Below are 16,930 nucleotides of genomic sequence, written 5' to 3'. Positions count from 1 at the left end.
CAGAAAGAGCTGAGGTAGTTGTGGACTGCATGGCTTCCTTCCTTTGGCGCTGAAGTTTGGCCTTGCAAGGAACTACTAGTCTAGTCCTCGTGGGAATTGGCTTTCCAGTAGGTTCCTGAAGCTTAGCAATGCCAGGGAGTTCATAGAATCATAGATTATTAGGGTTGGAAGGGACCTCAAGAGATCATCTAGTCCAAGCCCCTGCTCAAAGCAGGACCAATCCCCAAATGGCCCCCTCAAGGATTGAACTCACAACCCTGGGTTTAGCAGGCCAATGCTCAAACCACTGAGCTATCCCCCCCCCCCCCAAAGTGTGAACATATAGAGGTGAAACCATTCAAAGAGCCACAATTACTGTTAAATAACTTTTCTTTAGTGATTTTGGCTGGCTTTTTCGAAGGTACAAAGCACAGTCAGGCCCCTCACTTCCGTTGATTGCCAACGGGAGCTGAGGACTTAACACCCATGTGTGCCTTTGAAAATCTTCCTCTTTGTAGACTGCCAACCTAAAGACTAGCTTTTTTATTCATTTAGAACTTTAATAGTCCAGATGTGGTTGGTGTGCGTGATGTCCATGTAGGACAAAGGATAACTTTATGGGCAGGTGTAAAAAACAAACAAAAAACCCTCAGTAATTGGCAGTGCAACTAACACTTAAAAAGGAATGTGGTGTAATAAAACTGTTAAGAATATAGAATATTATTTTATGTAAGGTATTAGTAAAATAAACCAAATTATAATTTATTTACCTCATGCATAGAAAAAAATTTGTAAAATGCATTGCAAAATAACTGTTTAAAGTAGAGAAGAGACAAGCCCAAAATCTTAACATCAAGGATTGTTTTTACTGATGTGAAACAAGTGGCACACATCCTTCTTCCACAAGGTGGTTTAAATGAATCTCATAGAACTGGTCATTTTATGTTGTGCATTGCAGATTGAATTTAAAAGGAACAATGTGCCCCTTAGGTCTTTTGAGTTACCTGTGATATTAGTCCATTCTGTACATTTAATTTTATTTTGCTAAATAGTTGTTGATCCCTGCAAATACTTTAAATTGTTGCAAAGAGTTATATCATTGCATACGTTTCGGTTGAATTTGATTTAGAATATACCAAGAGTTTGAGATATCACCCCATGTTGATTTTGTTTTGTTTAAAAGGTATATTCAAGGTCTTGTGTAATCTTATTTAGAATCTGGAAATAAAATTTCTCTAGGGAAAAAATACCTTTAAGTTTGCTAAAAGGCATGATTGAAAAATGTAGACTTTTTTTTCCTTGTAAAAATCCTTTTTGAAATCAAGAACACTAGTAATCAAGGATGTAGAATAGGTTAGGAATTGGAGTAGGTCTTTTGATGTTAGTACAGACAGTGAAATATGTTGGCTTCTCGTGCCCCTGAAAAACTTACTGCTATATTTGTAAGACTTGATTCAGATATGTATTTGGGAGTTTGTAGTTGAGAAGATTACATTCCCCATGGCATGAAAGGGCAATATTTTTAGACAAAATAATTCCACTTCTAATCACAAAATTATCCACATATGGTGGAGATTATTTGTCTGCTTCCCTGGGAACACCTTCTGAAGACTGTAGTTAACATGGAGTTCTGAGTATTTCAATATGAATACTTTTACACAGATAAAGCCAAGTGGTATTTCTGTTGAATATAAAACTACTTATGTTGGGAAATAATCATAGAAATGTAGGCCTGAAAAGGGACCTCACGAGGTTATCTATTCCATTCCTGCACACAGAGTCAGGACCAAGTATTCCTTAAACTATCTTTGACAGGTGTTGTTCTTAAAAACCTACAATGATGGTATGCCACAATCTCCCTTGGCAACTTATTCCAGTGCTTAACTATTCATATAGTTAGAAAGTTTTTCCTGATATCTAACCTAACTCTATTTTGCTGCAGATTAAGCTGTTACAATTTGTTTTACCTTCAGTGGACAGGAGAACAATTGATTGCTGTCCTCTTTGAGGCAGCCCTTAACTTATTATGAAGACTATAATCAGATAACCCCCTTCCAGGCTTTTTTTCCTCAAGACTAAACATACCCAGTTTTTTCATCTGTCCTCATTGGTCAGGTTTTCTGAACCTTTTATCATTTGTTGTTCTCCTCTGGAGACTCTTGAATTTATCTACATGTTTTAGTGTTGCACCCAAAACTGAACAAAATACACCAGTTTAAGGCCTAACCAGTCTTGAGTAGAATGGAATAATTACCTCCCATGTCTTATATACGACATGCCTGTTGTTACACCCCAAGATATTAGCCTTTTTTGTAACTGCATCACATTGGTGGTTCATGTTCAATTTATGATCCACTATAACCCCCATATCCCTTTCTGCAGTACTGCTGCCTAGCCAGTTTTGGTAGTCTGGCTAAGTGTCTCCTTCATGAGAACTATGCAACAATGAAATAACAGTCATCACATCTTACTGAAGACATTTGAAGAGTGATATGCAAGTTATATCGAAATCTTGACTATTCTTTTTTCATAATGTCTCCAAGATATGGCCTTTTTTATCCGGTCACCTAAAACACTCATACAAGCTCTTAACTCGCATCTCAATTACTGCAGCATACTTCTCTCCGGCCTTGACAAATGCAGTCTTGTCCCACTCATATCCATTTAGAATGCTGCTTCAAAGATAATTTTCCTAGCCATTCACTTTGACCAGGTCACCCATCCCCTTGCATCCATTCACTGGCTCCACCTTCTCTATCACCTCAAACATAAGCTGTTTGTCTTAAGGCCCCTCACAGCCTATCCCCAACTTACCTGTCATCTCTCATTTGCTAGTGAGATGTTGACTCCCACCTCCAATCAGCCCGTGATGCCAGCCTCCACTTGTTATATTTTCAAACCAGCACCTGTGTTCTTTTTCCCATGCTGCCCCTCACACTTGGGAATAGCTAAACTAACTCATTATCTTCAATCAAAACCCTCCTCAAAACTTGCTTTCTTCCATGGTGCCTACAAAAAAACCCTGACAACAATTAGGCTGCTGGGGTGCTGAGACTACTGCCTATCATGCTCACTAATATTCTCTCATTGTTTCCTTGTGCTCTCCATCTGTCTTATTCTTAGATTGGAAGCGCTTTGGGACAGGAACGGTCTTTTTGTTCTGTTTGTACAAAGCCTAGCATAATGGGGTCCCAGTGCATGACTAGGGCTACTAGGTGCTATGGTAATATGAATAATGAAGAATAGTAGTCTCCTCTTCTGCCTTCAGTACTCCCCCAAAGTGCGTGATCAATAGTACGATGCTGAAAGAGGAAAAAACCTTCCCAACGCCCCCAGTGGTTAAAGCAAGTAGCCAAATATTTAATTTTGAATATCCCATCTTAACATGCATAACTACCAATAATATTGATTGTAATGAATCCTGTAGAGAATGGGTCACAGAAGACCTGGGTTCTACTCCTGGCTCTGACATTGACCTGTTATGTGACCAATGGGAATTTGCTTTTTCTTTTTTCTGTGTGCCACTGTTGCAAATTTAACACGTCTAATCCCTAGTTCACATGGATGGTTTTTGTTATGTTTAATGGGCTATACAAGTTGAAAATAGAAAGGAAGTGTTTACCCAGGTTTTAAAGACTGATGAGAAACTTATTGAGAGCCAATACTTAATTTTGAGTTTGCCTTTCCTGTATATGTTTGTTGTATTGTAAATGATAACCCTATCACTAACTAAATCCATAAAACAGGTTTATCTGATCCCAAATGTGTCTTGAGAATTGGACAAGCTGTTCCTTTGTTGCCCAGCAGACAAACCCGCAATCTGAACTTCAATCACTTTCTAGCAGGATCCAGTTCAGTATTCAGGAAAAGTACTCAGTTCTTCAATCTACTCTCCAGAGGAGCCCGGGACTTAGCTTTCACACCAACCAAAGCTCCTTTTCATACCCTCAGATGACTTTTCCTGTTGGGGGAGCTATGAAATGTGGGTCCTGTGAATTTCCTTAGCAGGTGGTATAATGCCAGCCTAATCTTCTCTGGCACAAGTCCAGTACATTTAAAGAGAGACTCCTCTCTCCCCTTCACTCCAGCAGGAAGCTGGCAGAAGCAGTTAAGCTGACTCTTTTACTTCCTTTCTTCCATTACTCCTGGGGGAACTTCGCAGCAAAAAATTAAAAATTCTGTGCATAATATTTTAAAATTCTGCATGTTTTATTTGTCAAAATAACATAATATAATCAGGCCAGTTTCAATTATTTTGGTGATTTGTTTCAAAATACCTGTCAGTTTCTGTGTCTGTAACAATACAGACAACAACAGAGATTCAGGAAATGTTTTTTGACAAATCAATTCCTTACCAGCAGCCCAGTGTGCCTTGCTCTGTCCATCCCCCCCCTTTCCTATGTCTATTCATTGGCCCCCTAGAGGCAGGACACTATGGGGAATGCAGCCTCTCCTTTTCCCTATCCAAGGCTGACTACTCTGGCCCAGGAGCCAGCTGCCCTCTGTGTTGGAGCCACCGCAGCCCCTGGTGGGATAAAGGTGTAACTGCAGCGCCTCTCCAGCAGAATCTGTTTTCTGCAGCGAAAACAAAATCTGTTGGGGACATGAATTCTGCATGTGTGCAGTGGGGCAGAATTCCCCCAGGGGCATTCCATTAACTAATCTGCTTCACTGTCTCCCATAGTGTACATGAAATAAACAAAATACACAAAAGGCTGGGATTTTCAAAATCATTCAGTGTTGGCCAGCTCCCATTGAAGTCTGTGAGAGCATAATTAGGCTATTGAGGAGCAATTTTAAATGTAATATATTAAGTAAAAATAGTGGAAAAACTGTTCTTGTGTCATTTCAATGTTCAGGAAAATGCTGAAAATAATCTAGATTGTGTATGCTCCCTGTCTCTTTTGCATCTTGTGAGATATTTGCATGGAAATTGATTGTTACTTAAGTTATATGAACCTGAATTGAGTATATCCCACCTATCTTGATTTAATTGTAAAGAAAAGAGACTGCACTCATGTTTGCACATTAAATGATTAGTTATCAAGACTTGGCAGATTTTCAAACAGAAGAAAAATTGTCATTCTATTGCATTTCCTTGTTCTCTTAGAGGCACTCCTTTAGGACAGTCCACATTCAGGACCAGAAAAAACAGTTTGTTCACTATCTACAAGGTGGAACATACTAAAGCAATAGAAATCACTGAGTGACAAATGCATCGTACTAGCATTTCTACTTCTCAAGAAGGTTAACTAAGTTCTGTCCATTATTTTCTTTCTGGAGCATGCTCTTTCAAATGAAAATTAATTTCCTGGTTGGATGTAACAGACCAAGAGAGTCCTTACTATATAACAGAGCTTTAAAAATCTACACTAAATCTAATTTGGTTATGGACTCTTGCTCGATACTTGTGTGTGTAATGAAGTCACTCTTACTGAACTTTACATCATTGAGTGGTTATAGATGTGAAGAAATACATCTTCTCAAATGGATGGGGCATTCAGTCTTTTCCACACAATTTAGAGTAAGAAGTCATTTAATCTCCTTGAAAGCTCACAAGTTTGGTTCTCTGGAGCTGTGGCAGAAGAGCCAGTTATCTCAAATATTTTGTTATTTTGTATTTGTATTATCATAGCACCTCAGAGCCCCAGTCTACATCAGAATCCCATTTTGTTAGGAGCTCTACAAACACACAATAAAAAGTCCCTGCCCCAAAGAGTTCACAATCTAAGTATAAGACAGGACACATCATGGGTACAGACAGATGGGAGAATACAAGGAAACAATATTGGTCAGCATAATAGACAGTGGTTTCAGCACACCAGCAGCCTAACTATTGTCAAGTTTTTTGTAGGCCTCAGGGGAAAGGAGAAAAAATTGATCCAAAGCGCCTGCCTGTCTCCTACAGAGAAAACAAAACAAAACTACTGTGTGTGCCCTGGAGCTTCTAAATAAAAAGTCTTTTATGCTCTAAAATCTTCATTGCAGGTGAAAATGTTAGGGCTTTTTCCACATAGTTAAAATTTGAAAAATAATTAATTCTGAGTAAGAAGAATTAAGTAAGAAAAATAATTAATACTGAGTAAGAAGCTAATTTTATTGATTGAAAATTGATTAATAATATTGCTTCTGCGGTTATGTGGCAATTCTTTTTATTTAGAGAGGTTTTTAAATATGAAATAAAATACTATTGTTATGAAGGTGGTAGGTACTTCTGATATTTTTATTTTAACACAACCCAATGTAGTAGCATTGATCCTGAATCCTAAATCAACCTACATTATCTTACTGGTAGCTGTTAGAATCTGGTAGGGGATATTACCTAAGGTGTAAATATTATTTTCATTTAAATCACGTCTAATTGCTAACATTTTTGCCAGAAATATGAACTCAGTGACAATTCAGACATTGACAATGCTAGAGAGTTTAATATTTAATAATCCTGATTATCAAATGGAAAAAGAAAAACAAAAATTGCCAGAGAGAGAAATTTTATGTTAAAGTTTCTAAGTTGATAAATTATAGCTTAAAAATAATTGACAGTGACCCTTAAAAGAAAGAAAACAGCTAAAAAAAATGCAGTTTTCTGTGTGTAATTGTGTTTTGCTGCTTGTCTGAAAATTAGTCATAGGAAAGCTCTTCTAATGCAAATGACCCATTCCTACAGTGGTGCACTGGTATCACCCAGTCAAATTTCATGTGTCTTCTGATCTTTCCTCTAGCTCAAGGAAACACGCTACTCATTTTGACATTCACACCGGTGATAAGCAAATACTATGAGCTACTATTCTACATAGGGAAGCAGTGTGATCTTATTGATAGTGCACAAGGCTGGGAATCAGTAGTCTGGTTCCTATCCTGCCTCTGCCTAGACTTTCTGTGTGGCCTTTAATAAGTCACTTGGCCTTCCTGTGCCTCAGTTTCTTCATCTGCAAAAGGAGGAGGATAATGTTTACTCCCCTGTGGAAAGAAATTTGAGATCTTCAGGTGAAATGTGCCTAGTCATCTAAAGGTCCCTGGTTCAACCCCGGGCTTTGGCAGCCTTTCATTTTTCTTAATAGTGGGGGAAATTAACCATTGGAGCAATGTACCAAGGGTTGGGGTGGATTCTCCACTGGCAATTTTTAAATTGAGGTTAGATGTTTTTCTAAAAGATATGATGTAGGAATTATTTTGGGGAAGTTCTATGGCCTGTGTTATACAGGAGGTGAAAGTAGATGATCACAGTGGTTTCTTCTGGCCTTATAATCTATGAATCACAATGCTCATCATCCTTGAGGCAAAGATGGTAGAAAACAATGGGGCTATCTGCAAGGAAGTTATACAGATCATTAGGTATTTTTTGAGTCTGTAAACTAGGGGACTAACTAAATGACTGAAGAAAATCAGGCAGAATAAATGCTGTATAACCTGATAGATATATGCATCTTGAATCTTTATTTCTGTTTGTAGTTAAGCTATCAGCTGAAGGTGGGGATCATGTATTGCAAAAGTGGGCAGAGCACTGAAGAGGAAATGTACAACAATGAGTCAGCAGGGCCAGCCTTTGAAGAGTTTCTTCAGCTCTTGGGAGAACGAGTTCGACTTAAGGGGTTTGAAAAGTACCGTGCTCAGCTGGACACCAAGAGTAAGGCAGCCCTCTTATTATTTTTTAAACTAAAACGTATATCTTATGAGAGGATTGTCAGTTGTTGAACAGATTTCTTCAAAAATCACATTCTTGGCTATAAAGAAACAGCTGTTCAGTATCAAAGGATGAGTAAAAACAAAGCAAACATGTAAATTGTACCCTGTCAACATGGCCTTTTATCGCTTTGATAACAAACATTTCACTTTTACATTGAACAAAAACTCCGGTGCAAACATGTTCCAAAAATTCAAGGTAAAAAATGAGGAGCGTGTGGAATCAATATTAATATAACAATGCAATGAACTACATTACATTAATTGCATTGAGCATGCCTTTTAACTTGCGTTAATTTTTAATGATAATCTTAATGATCTCTCACTGTCAGAAAAAGAATATGCTGAAATGGTTTTGCAGACCCAAGTTCATGATTTTAACCTTAGTAAATTGATCTGTTAATTTTATGCTGTGTCCAACCTATGTATCTACCTCCCCTGGGTATTTTTGTCCTGTGCCTTACTACTGAATTTGTTCTTTTATCCTTAGTGACTTCTGCTGAGTTGGCCTATGTAAATTAAACTATTTATGACAACTATGCCACTAGTTTTTACCATAAAATATATTGAAATGATGATCTTGACTTATGTGGCAATATTTGTACAAGAAATATTCTGCCTTGTATGATGGGGGCATAATACAGTTAGTGAGATCTGTTTTTATTAGGCAGTCCATACAGTGTCTGTATGTGTTTCTTCAATTTTAAAATCTTTTAAAAAACTCACACATCTTCGAACATTGGGATTAACCCATTTGTATTGAAGTCTGTCGTTATCTTGCTCCTTGCAGTACAGGAAATTAAATAAGGATTTGAGCCATGAAAATAGAAAAACATTTATAAACTTCAGCTCAGCAAAAAATGTCCTGTTGCCATGGTTCTGCTATCACCAGTATTATAACTACAGGCAGTGAGATCAAGAGATCATTAAAAATATGAAATTACTCATCTTCTCCAGTATTACTTTAAAAGTCTGTTTGCTGTAACCAGTAAAGAATGTCAAAATTGAATGTATAAAACTTCCTTAGAATTTTAAATATTCACCTCTCACAAATCAGTGTCATATAACCTAGTTTTCCTGCTGTTATCTGAGAGGGAGATCATATGGGAGAACCCTTAAAAAGCTAGGGAGCAGGGGAGTCAGAATTTGGATTCTCTAAGTGAGTGGGTGAGGAACTGATCTTTCCCTAGTGGTGGTGGTGTTTTTTCCACTTTGAACTGTGCTAGTATTTCTATTATTCAGAAGAGAAAAGTTCACTTTCCTCAAATTCCAAAGATATATTAAATTTGCATTTAAAAGATTTAAGAACTACAGGCTCTTCAGATTCTGCATGAATACAGAGGGTAGATATTTACAAGTGGTAAACCTGCAAAATGAATTGAGTGGTTTGTAAACCGTTGAAGAAAACAACGTTCTAGAGACATATGTTGTCTGTACCCTTGAATGGGTATGTCACTGTATCTGACACAGGAAAATATTGCACAAGCTACGCTTTAAGATATTTACCATTTTTCAGTTTTTAATTCCTGGATTCTTTTGCTTTGGACCTCATTAAAGTATCCTGCATTCATATTCAGCATTGGTAGTCCTTGCTTTTAGTATCTAAATCTAATTTTACACTGAAATTTTATCATTTTCTCTAGAACTTGAGTGTTTGGATGTGATTTTCTATTTCTGGGTCTGGTATGGTTTTGTTTTTGTTTTTCACTGTACTGTATTGCACCTGGAGAGAGCTTTGAAATCCCTTAATTCAAAATAGGTTTAAGATTTGATTGTGATATATTCATGTAATATAAAATTATGTATGTATAAAGTCCCAAAAGATGCTAAGAATCATATTCTTTATATACAGTATTTTTTTTGCATGTAAAATTGGTAAATGTAGATTCTGTGCAGAGCAAGCACTATATTTAAACTGCATATGTACCAATATAGAAAAATGGACTTACTACTGCATAAGCTCTGTTTTTAAGAATGGTGTCTCTGGCTGTTAGTATCCTAAAATTATTAAGATTATAGCTCTTCTCCTCTTCTGGTTTAGAGTTGTATCAAGGTCCAGTATCCAAAGCATTTTTCCTTTCTTTTTTGAGTGATTATCCCTATGTATTTCATTTCTGGTGTGCTTGTGCCCCATTAGCTCAAGATTGGTTTCTTTTGGTCACCAGTGTCTGTTAAGGCCATGCCTATGCCCTAGGTGCCCTCATGCTCCTTCCACCTGAGTGCATAAAGGACAGAGTAGGTCTAGTCATCCCTCAGTCCCTCTTATTTCCTGTGACTGTGAGACAGAATCCCTGACAGTACCCACATCTCTTGCATGCTGTGCAAGCCAAAGTCTATTTTTGTAAATAATTACTATGTTCTTATAGTGTTAGTTTAATGTAGTTAGTATTAGTATTTGCTAATGCTGGCTGGCGCTCACTCTATCTTTATCTATATCTCTATACATCTGTAGATATCTATGTCTATAGAGAGAGAGAATGAGAGACTTTCTTTTTAGATTATGATTCCAGGGCATAGTCTTTATGGCAGAACTGGTCTCAAGACTTGCCCCTCTGCGATGAAACTATTCTACTGAACCACTTGAGGTGTTTGTGTGTGTTGCTTTGCTGCTGTTTTTCTAAAAGACCACAAAAGGTAGGAAAGGCTTGCTGCAAACTATTTCTCTTAGAGTGATTGATGCGGGTTTCCTCAGAACTGGAAAAGAAAGGCACTGGTAGGCCTTGGACTCAGTGCTCCTGTTCAACTCCAAGTTCTTGGGCTCTCTTGGCAAAGAAGTTGTTAGCTAAGACTGCTAGATCAGCTAAGTCATCTGAGAGGTGTAGGAAGGAGTGCCCAGGCGAACTGGAGCAGCAAACAGTGGAGTTTTGGAGTGAGTGGATGTGGATGATAGTATCGGAGGGGTAGCCGTGTTAGTCTGGATCTGTAAAAGCAGCAAAGAATCCTGTGGCACCTTATAGACTAACAGACGTTTGGGATCATGAGCTTTCGTGGGTGAATACCCACTTCGTCGGATGCAAGTAGTGAAAATTTCCAGGGGCAGGTATATATATGCAAGCAAGAAGCAAGCTAGAGATAAGGAGGTTAGTTCAATCAGGGGGGATGAGGCCCTGTTCTAGCAGTTGAGGTGTGAAAACCAAGGGAGGAGAAACTGGTTTTGAGGTTGGCAAGCCATTCATAGTCTTTGTTTAATCCTGAGCTGATGATATCAAATTTGCAGATGAACTGAAGCTCAGCAGTTTCTCTCTGAAGTCTGGTCCTGAAGTTTTTTTGCTGTAGAATGGCCACCTTAAGATCTGCTATTGTGTGGCCAGGGAGGTTGAAGTGTTCTCCTACAGGTTTTTGTATATTGCCATTCCTAATATCTGATTTGTGTCCATTTATCCTTTTCCTTAGAGACTGTCCAGTTTGGCCGATGTACATAGCAGAGGGGCATTGCTGGCATATGATGGCGTGTATTACATTGGTGGATGTGCAGGTGAATGAACCGGTGATGGTGTGGCTGATCTGGTTAGGTCCTGTGATGGTGTCGCTGGTGTAGATATGTGGGCAGAGTTGGCATCGAGGTTTATTGCATGGATTGGTTCCTGAGCTAGAGTTACTATGGTGCAGTGTGCAGTTACTGGTGAGAATATGCTTCAGGTTGGCAGGTTGTCTGTGGGCGAGGACTGGCCTGCCACCCAAGGCCTGTGAAAGTGTGGGATCATTGTCCAGGATGGGTTGTAGATCCCTGATGATGCGTTGGAGGGGTTTGAGCTGGGGACTGTATGTGATGGCCAGTGGAGTCCTGTTGGTTTCTTTCTTGGGTTTGTCTTGCAGTAGGAGGCTTCTGGGTACACGTCTGGCTCTGTTGATCTGTTTCCTTATTTCTTTATGCGGGTACTGTAGTTTTGAGAATGCTTGGTGGAGATTTTGTAGGTGTTGGTCTCTGTCTGAGGGGTTAGAGCAGATGCGGTTGATGTGGATGATGTGGGAACAACTGCTGTGGTCTGTGTTGGATGTGCTAACCTCTCCTTTCTGTTGGAAGATTTAAAAGATCCCTGGTGCATGAAATGCAAGCTGCTGGCCACTGGAAGGGATGATACATGGTCTGGAAGTCTAAGTTTCAAGACTGAGTAGCATCTGAGAAAACAAAGACCTCTGCATAACCAGATTCAGAAAATATTGCCTCAGATGCCACAAGGGGAAGGATCAAGGTGATAAGGGATTGGAGAGCGTGGAAAACAAAGAAGTGGGCTGATGATTTGTGACACAGAGGGGAGAGAGCATTCAATCCAGCTAGAAGTATCAAATCAGTATCAGAAACTCCACAAGTCATCTACTGAGGAACCTGTCTTTGGAGGACTGAAACAGAAATCTACAAGGGACATACTTGATGTGTATCCTTGTGTTGTGAAATAAGCAGCTACCAAGAGAGGTTCTTCAAGTGCTTGCTTATGTCGATTTCATTGTAGATGTGCGTGTGCCCACATATGTGGCCATCAGAGATTTTTGCCTTAGTGGTATCAATAGGGTTGGCTGTGGTGCCCCCTTGAGTTCTGCGCTCGTGTGCTGGTATATCAGCCGCTGCCAGCCCTACACCCTCTCAGTTTCTTCTTGCCACCTGTGGTGGTCAGTTGGAGCACCTTTCCTTGCTTTGGCAAGGGCTAGCGGTTTTCTTCATCTTCGACTTTGTGCCTTAAGGCCTAAGTGTGACACTCTGTACCTCGGGGGAACACCCTACACCCCCATGTTCATCTTTATAAAATAATTGTGTGATATCAAATGCAAAGTTTGTCATGTTGGGTGTCTTCTGAAGGCTCAAGATGCAGTGAACATGGTTGTTGTAGTGATGTTATAGTAATCGTTTCAGTAAGGTTATAGATTATAATTTCATGGATGCAGTTATGAGGCAGAAAATGTATCCTCGTGGCTTAAAATAAGCCCAGAAAAAAACTCTCCCAGAGCAGAGAGGCAGTTCACACCTCATCAGGGCAGGTATAGGACAAACCTAGCCTAGCCTCACAGGAACAAAAGATGCTGGCCTAAGCAGCAACAAAAGGATCTATTAGTCTCTCGAGGAAGTCACCCCCCCTTCCTTTGGGCAGTTTGGAACTGCAATGAGGTAATGCTCACCTGACTCTGAAGGGTGGGGGATGACAAAGCCAAGAGGGAAGAAAGAACATGATCAAAGGGAGAGACATTCTCCATGCTCTGTCTCTTCCACCTACATCTACAGACACCACACCAAGCGACTGAAGCACTGATCAAAGGGGAGAGCCTGGCTGAAGAGCAACCAGCCAGCCTGTGATGAGAAGCATCTAAGTTTGTAAGGGCATTGAAAGTGTTACGATCATCTTAGAATGTGTTTTGATTTTGTTTCATTTGACCAAATCTGACTTATGCTTTGACTTATAATCACTTAAAATCTATATTTATAGTTAATAAATTTGTTTATTCTACCTGAAGCCGTGCATTTGGTTTGAAGCGTGTCAGAGGCTCCCCTTGGGATAACAAGCTGGTACATATCAATTTCTTTGTTAAATTGACAAACTCATATAAGCTTGCAACGTCCAGCGGGTATAATTGGGCACTGCAAGACAGAGGCTCCTAAGGTTGTGTCTGGGACCAGAGATATTGGCTAGTGTCATTAGGTTGCACAATCCAAGCAACAGCTTACATGTCAGAGGCTGTGCGTGAACAGCCCAGGAGTGTGGGTTCTCACAGCAGAGCAGGGTAAGGCTGGCTCCCAGAGTCAAGGATTGGAGTGACCTAGCAGATCACTGGTCTAGATAACACCAGAGGGGAATACCACTGAAACCTGTCACCATGCAAGACACTGAATTTAGCCGTATGAAGTGGAAATCCATCAACTTCATGAAAAAACGCATGACTTCATACATCTGATGAAGTGGGTTCTAGCCCACAAAAGCATTATTGGTGGTCTCAAGTCAGACTCACACATCTACAGCCCCTCTGTGGTCTCCGGAAGGGGGTTCCTCCAGAACCGAGGGTCGCTTCAACCTGTCGCCTAGACCCCAGCAACAAGAATGGGGCTACCAAGCTGGCATGGATAGCACTGGGGCAGTGGCCCATGCAGTTGCCTTGTTGGAATGCATGGGGTGTTCCAGTCATGGATATGCCCCCTTCACCGGCCGCTGCCTTGGAATGCCAGCTACTGGCACCGATGGCACCAAGCCCGGTACTGGAGGCACGCCCAGAAGCCAAGACTCAAGAGGTTGTGTCCACTCCTAAGCCACCCTTCCTGGCTCCCAGGCAGAAGAGGATGACCAGGGCCCCCTTCCAGTGGGACAATTGTCATCTTTGTGTCCGGACAAGGCGATCGCGGAACCCTCCATGGCTAACCTGTCCAATGATTTTAAGGACCACCAGGCCTTGCCCAGCGGTGGGCCAAGAACTTGGGCCTCGAGGTGGAGGAGATGGCCAAACAGGCAGACATTTTAATCAATGTCCTGTCAGCCTCTACCCAACCCATGTCGCACTACCAGTGCATGATGGGGTCCTCAAAAATACCATGGTCATCTGGCAAACACCCTCCTTCATCTCTCTCACCTCAAACAGGCTGAAAAGAAGTACTTTGTCCCGGCCAAAAGTTTTGAGTATCTCTATACCAACCCTCCCCGTGGCTCGCTGGTGGTCTCGGCAGCCAATGAAAAAGAAAAGCAGGGGCACTCCAGTTCGACCCCAAAAAACAAAGAGGCTAAATGACTGGACTTCTTTGGAAGGAAAATTTATTCCACTGCAGTTTACAGTTTTGGGTGGTGAACCATCAGGCCCTCTTGGGGGGAGGGATAGCTCAGTGGTTTGAGCATTGGCCTACTGAACACAGGGTTGTGAGTTCAATCCCTGAGGGGGTCACTTAGGGATCTGGGGCAAAATCAGTACTTGGTCCTGCTGGTGAAGGCAGGGGACTGTACTCGCTGACCCTTTGGGGTCCCTTCCAGTTCTAGGAGATAGGTATACCTCCATTATTTAAAAAAAAAATTATAACTAACTTACAGGCTCCCTCTGTAAGTTCAAGGCGTCCCTTCCTCAGCAACTGGCTCAAGAGTTTGATACTCTGGTGCAGGAGGGCACCAAGATGGCCCAGAGTGTACTCTTAAATGGCATAGAATGCGTCAGACTCGGCAGCCAGGGTGGTAGTGTCCACAGTGGTTATGAGGTTCAGCTCCTGGCTTCAAACCGCTGGACTTTCACAAGAGATGCAGACCTCCATTCAAGACCTCCCATTCGATGGGAACGGTCTTTTCTCTGACCAGAGCAATGTGAGACTGCATGGCTGAAGGATACCAAAGCCACCCTTTGCTTGCTCAGCATGCATACATAAGCAGTTCTGGCCGCCCCTGCTGTCTAGGTCTTGGCAGCTTTGCCTGGGGTCTGCTAGAAGCAGGGACAGAGACACTGCATTCAGTCATCACAGTCCTTCTGCCTCCTGCTCACCTGCGCAGCCTGGCCCGGCAAAGCACTCATTTTGATGGCACACTCGAGAGCGATGCCCCAGCCAATTCCCCTGATCCACTGTTACCTTTCCTCAACCGCCTCCTCCCCTACCATTTGGCCTGGTTGGAGGTCACGTTGGACAGCTTAATCCTGGACATATCTTGGGGCTATACCCTGCAATTTTTGGCTGCCCCTTCCTCCCACCCACCCCCATTTCTCCGTTCTTCCCTCCCATCCACCCCACTTCCCCGTCCCTCTTCAGGGACTCTTCTCACAAGCACCTACTCGTTGAGGATGTTGAGAACCTTCTGCGCCTGGGGGCAGTAAAGGAGGTTCCTTGGGACATAAAAGGAAAAGGGTTCTACTCCCGGTACTTCCTAATCCTGCAGGCAAAAGGAGACCTCATACCTATCCTGGACCTGCGTCGCCTCAGGTCTCTCAAGCTGAAGTTTTACATGGTTTCCCTGGCCTCCATTATCCCCTCCCTGGATCTGGGAGACTGGTACACCACTCTCGACTTAAAAGACGCTTAGTTCCACATTTCTATATTCCCGGGCCACAGGCGTTTCCTCGGTTTTATGGTGGGAGGGTGCCGTTTCTGGTTCACAGCACTACCAGTTGACCTCTCTTCAACCCCGAGGATATTCACAAAGTGTATGGCACCAGTGGCAGCTTATCTCAGATGTTGACGGGTCCATTTGTTTCTGTACCTTGACGGCTGGCTCATCAAGGTCAGGTCTCTGGAACAGGTGCAGTGGAGCCTCGACTTGGTGCATTCCACATGCTGCAACCTGGGCCTGTTCATAAACACAGAAAAGTCCACCTTAATGCCAGTCCAACACATAGAGTTCATCAGCACAGTTCTCAACTCCATGCAGGCCAGGGCCTTCCTTCCCAAAGCATGCTTTCAGGCCTTGTTGAGCTTAATCTGCCTGATAAGAGACCACTCGCTCACTACGGCCCACATCTGCCTACACCTGATGGGTCACGTGGCCACTTGCATACACGTGGTTCCCCATGCTTGGCTACAGCCTCTCCGAGCATGGCTGGCCTCGGTCTGTACCCCCAACAGACACGCTCTGGACTGAGTGGTCAGAGTACCGGACCACATCATACTGTCCCTGCGCTGGTGGTTGAACCCCAGGTCAGTGCTTCAGGGCGTCCCCTTCATGACTCTATCCCAGTCTCTAACGCTGGTCTCCAAGGCTTCGGATCTGGGCTGGGGCGTCCACCTGGGTGAGCGCCGCACACAGGGTTGCTGGCTATGGGATGACCTAGCCTTCCATATCAATGTGAGGAGCTCAGGGTGGTCCACCTGGCCTGCCAGGAATTCTTGCATCACCTGAGAGGCAAGGTGGTGCAGGTCCTGACAGACAGTACAGCTGTGATGTATTACATCACCAGGCAGGGAGATGCCAGATACTCGACCCTTTGTCAAGAGGCACTGTCTTTTGGACTTCTGTGTGCAGCATGCCAGTCATCTGGTCATGGCCCACCTACTCAGCTCCAGGAACATCCTGGCAGATTGCCTCAGCAGGACTTTTTCGTCTCGCCACAAATGATCTCTCCATCTGGAGGTGGTCGACATAATCTTCCAAAGGTGAGGAATTCCTCAGGTTCACTTCCAGACAGAACAGGAAGTGCCACGACTTCTGTTCCATCCAGCATCTGGACAGAGGTTCCTTTTTGGACGCATTCCTCATCCCTTGGTTGGGGGCGCTCATGTATGCTTTTCCGCCAGTGCTATTAATCCACAGGGTCCTGGTGAAAGTCAAGCAGGACAGAGCAAAAATTATCCTTGTGGTCCCCTCATGGCCCCGTCAACACTGTT

General features: G+C 42.2%; 1 protein-coding gene across 1 annotated transcript in view; it reads left to right on the top strand.

Moving 5' to 3' along the window:
- The window catches only part of SIPA1L1 (signal induced proliferation associated 1 like 1), a 177,649-nt gene that overhangs the window by 65,224 nt on the left and 95,495 nt on the right, over window positions 1-16,930 (top strand). Inside the window, exon 5 of the mRNA XM_045014975.1 lies at window positions 7,432-7,606. Coding sequence (XP_044870910.1) covers window positions 7,432-7,606 — 175 coding nt within the window. The remainder of the gene's footprint in view (window positions 1-7,431; window positions 7,607-16,930) is intronic.

Source organism: Mauremys mutica, chromosome 4 (genome assembly GCF_020497125.1).
Source record: "Mauremys mutica isolate MM-2020 ecotype Southern chromosome 4, ASM2049712v1, whole genome shotgun sequence".
In the NCBI taxonomy this organism is placed as follows: Eukaryota; Metazoa; Chordata; order Testudines; family Geoemydidae; genus Mauremys; species Mauremys mutica.
The sequence above is the reverse complement of the archived record's forward strand: the minus strand, read 5'-3'. Positions and strand labels throughout refer to the sequence as shown.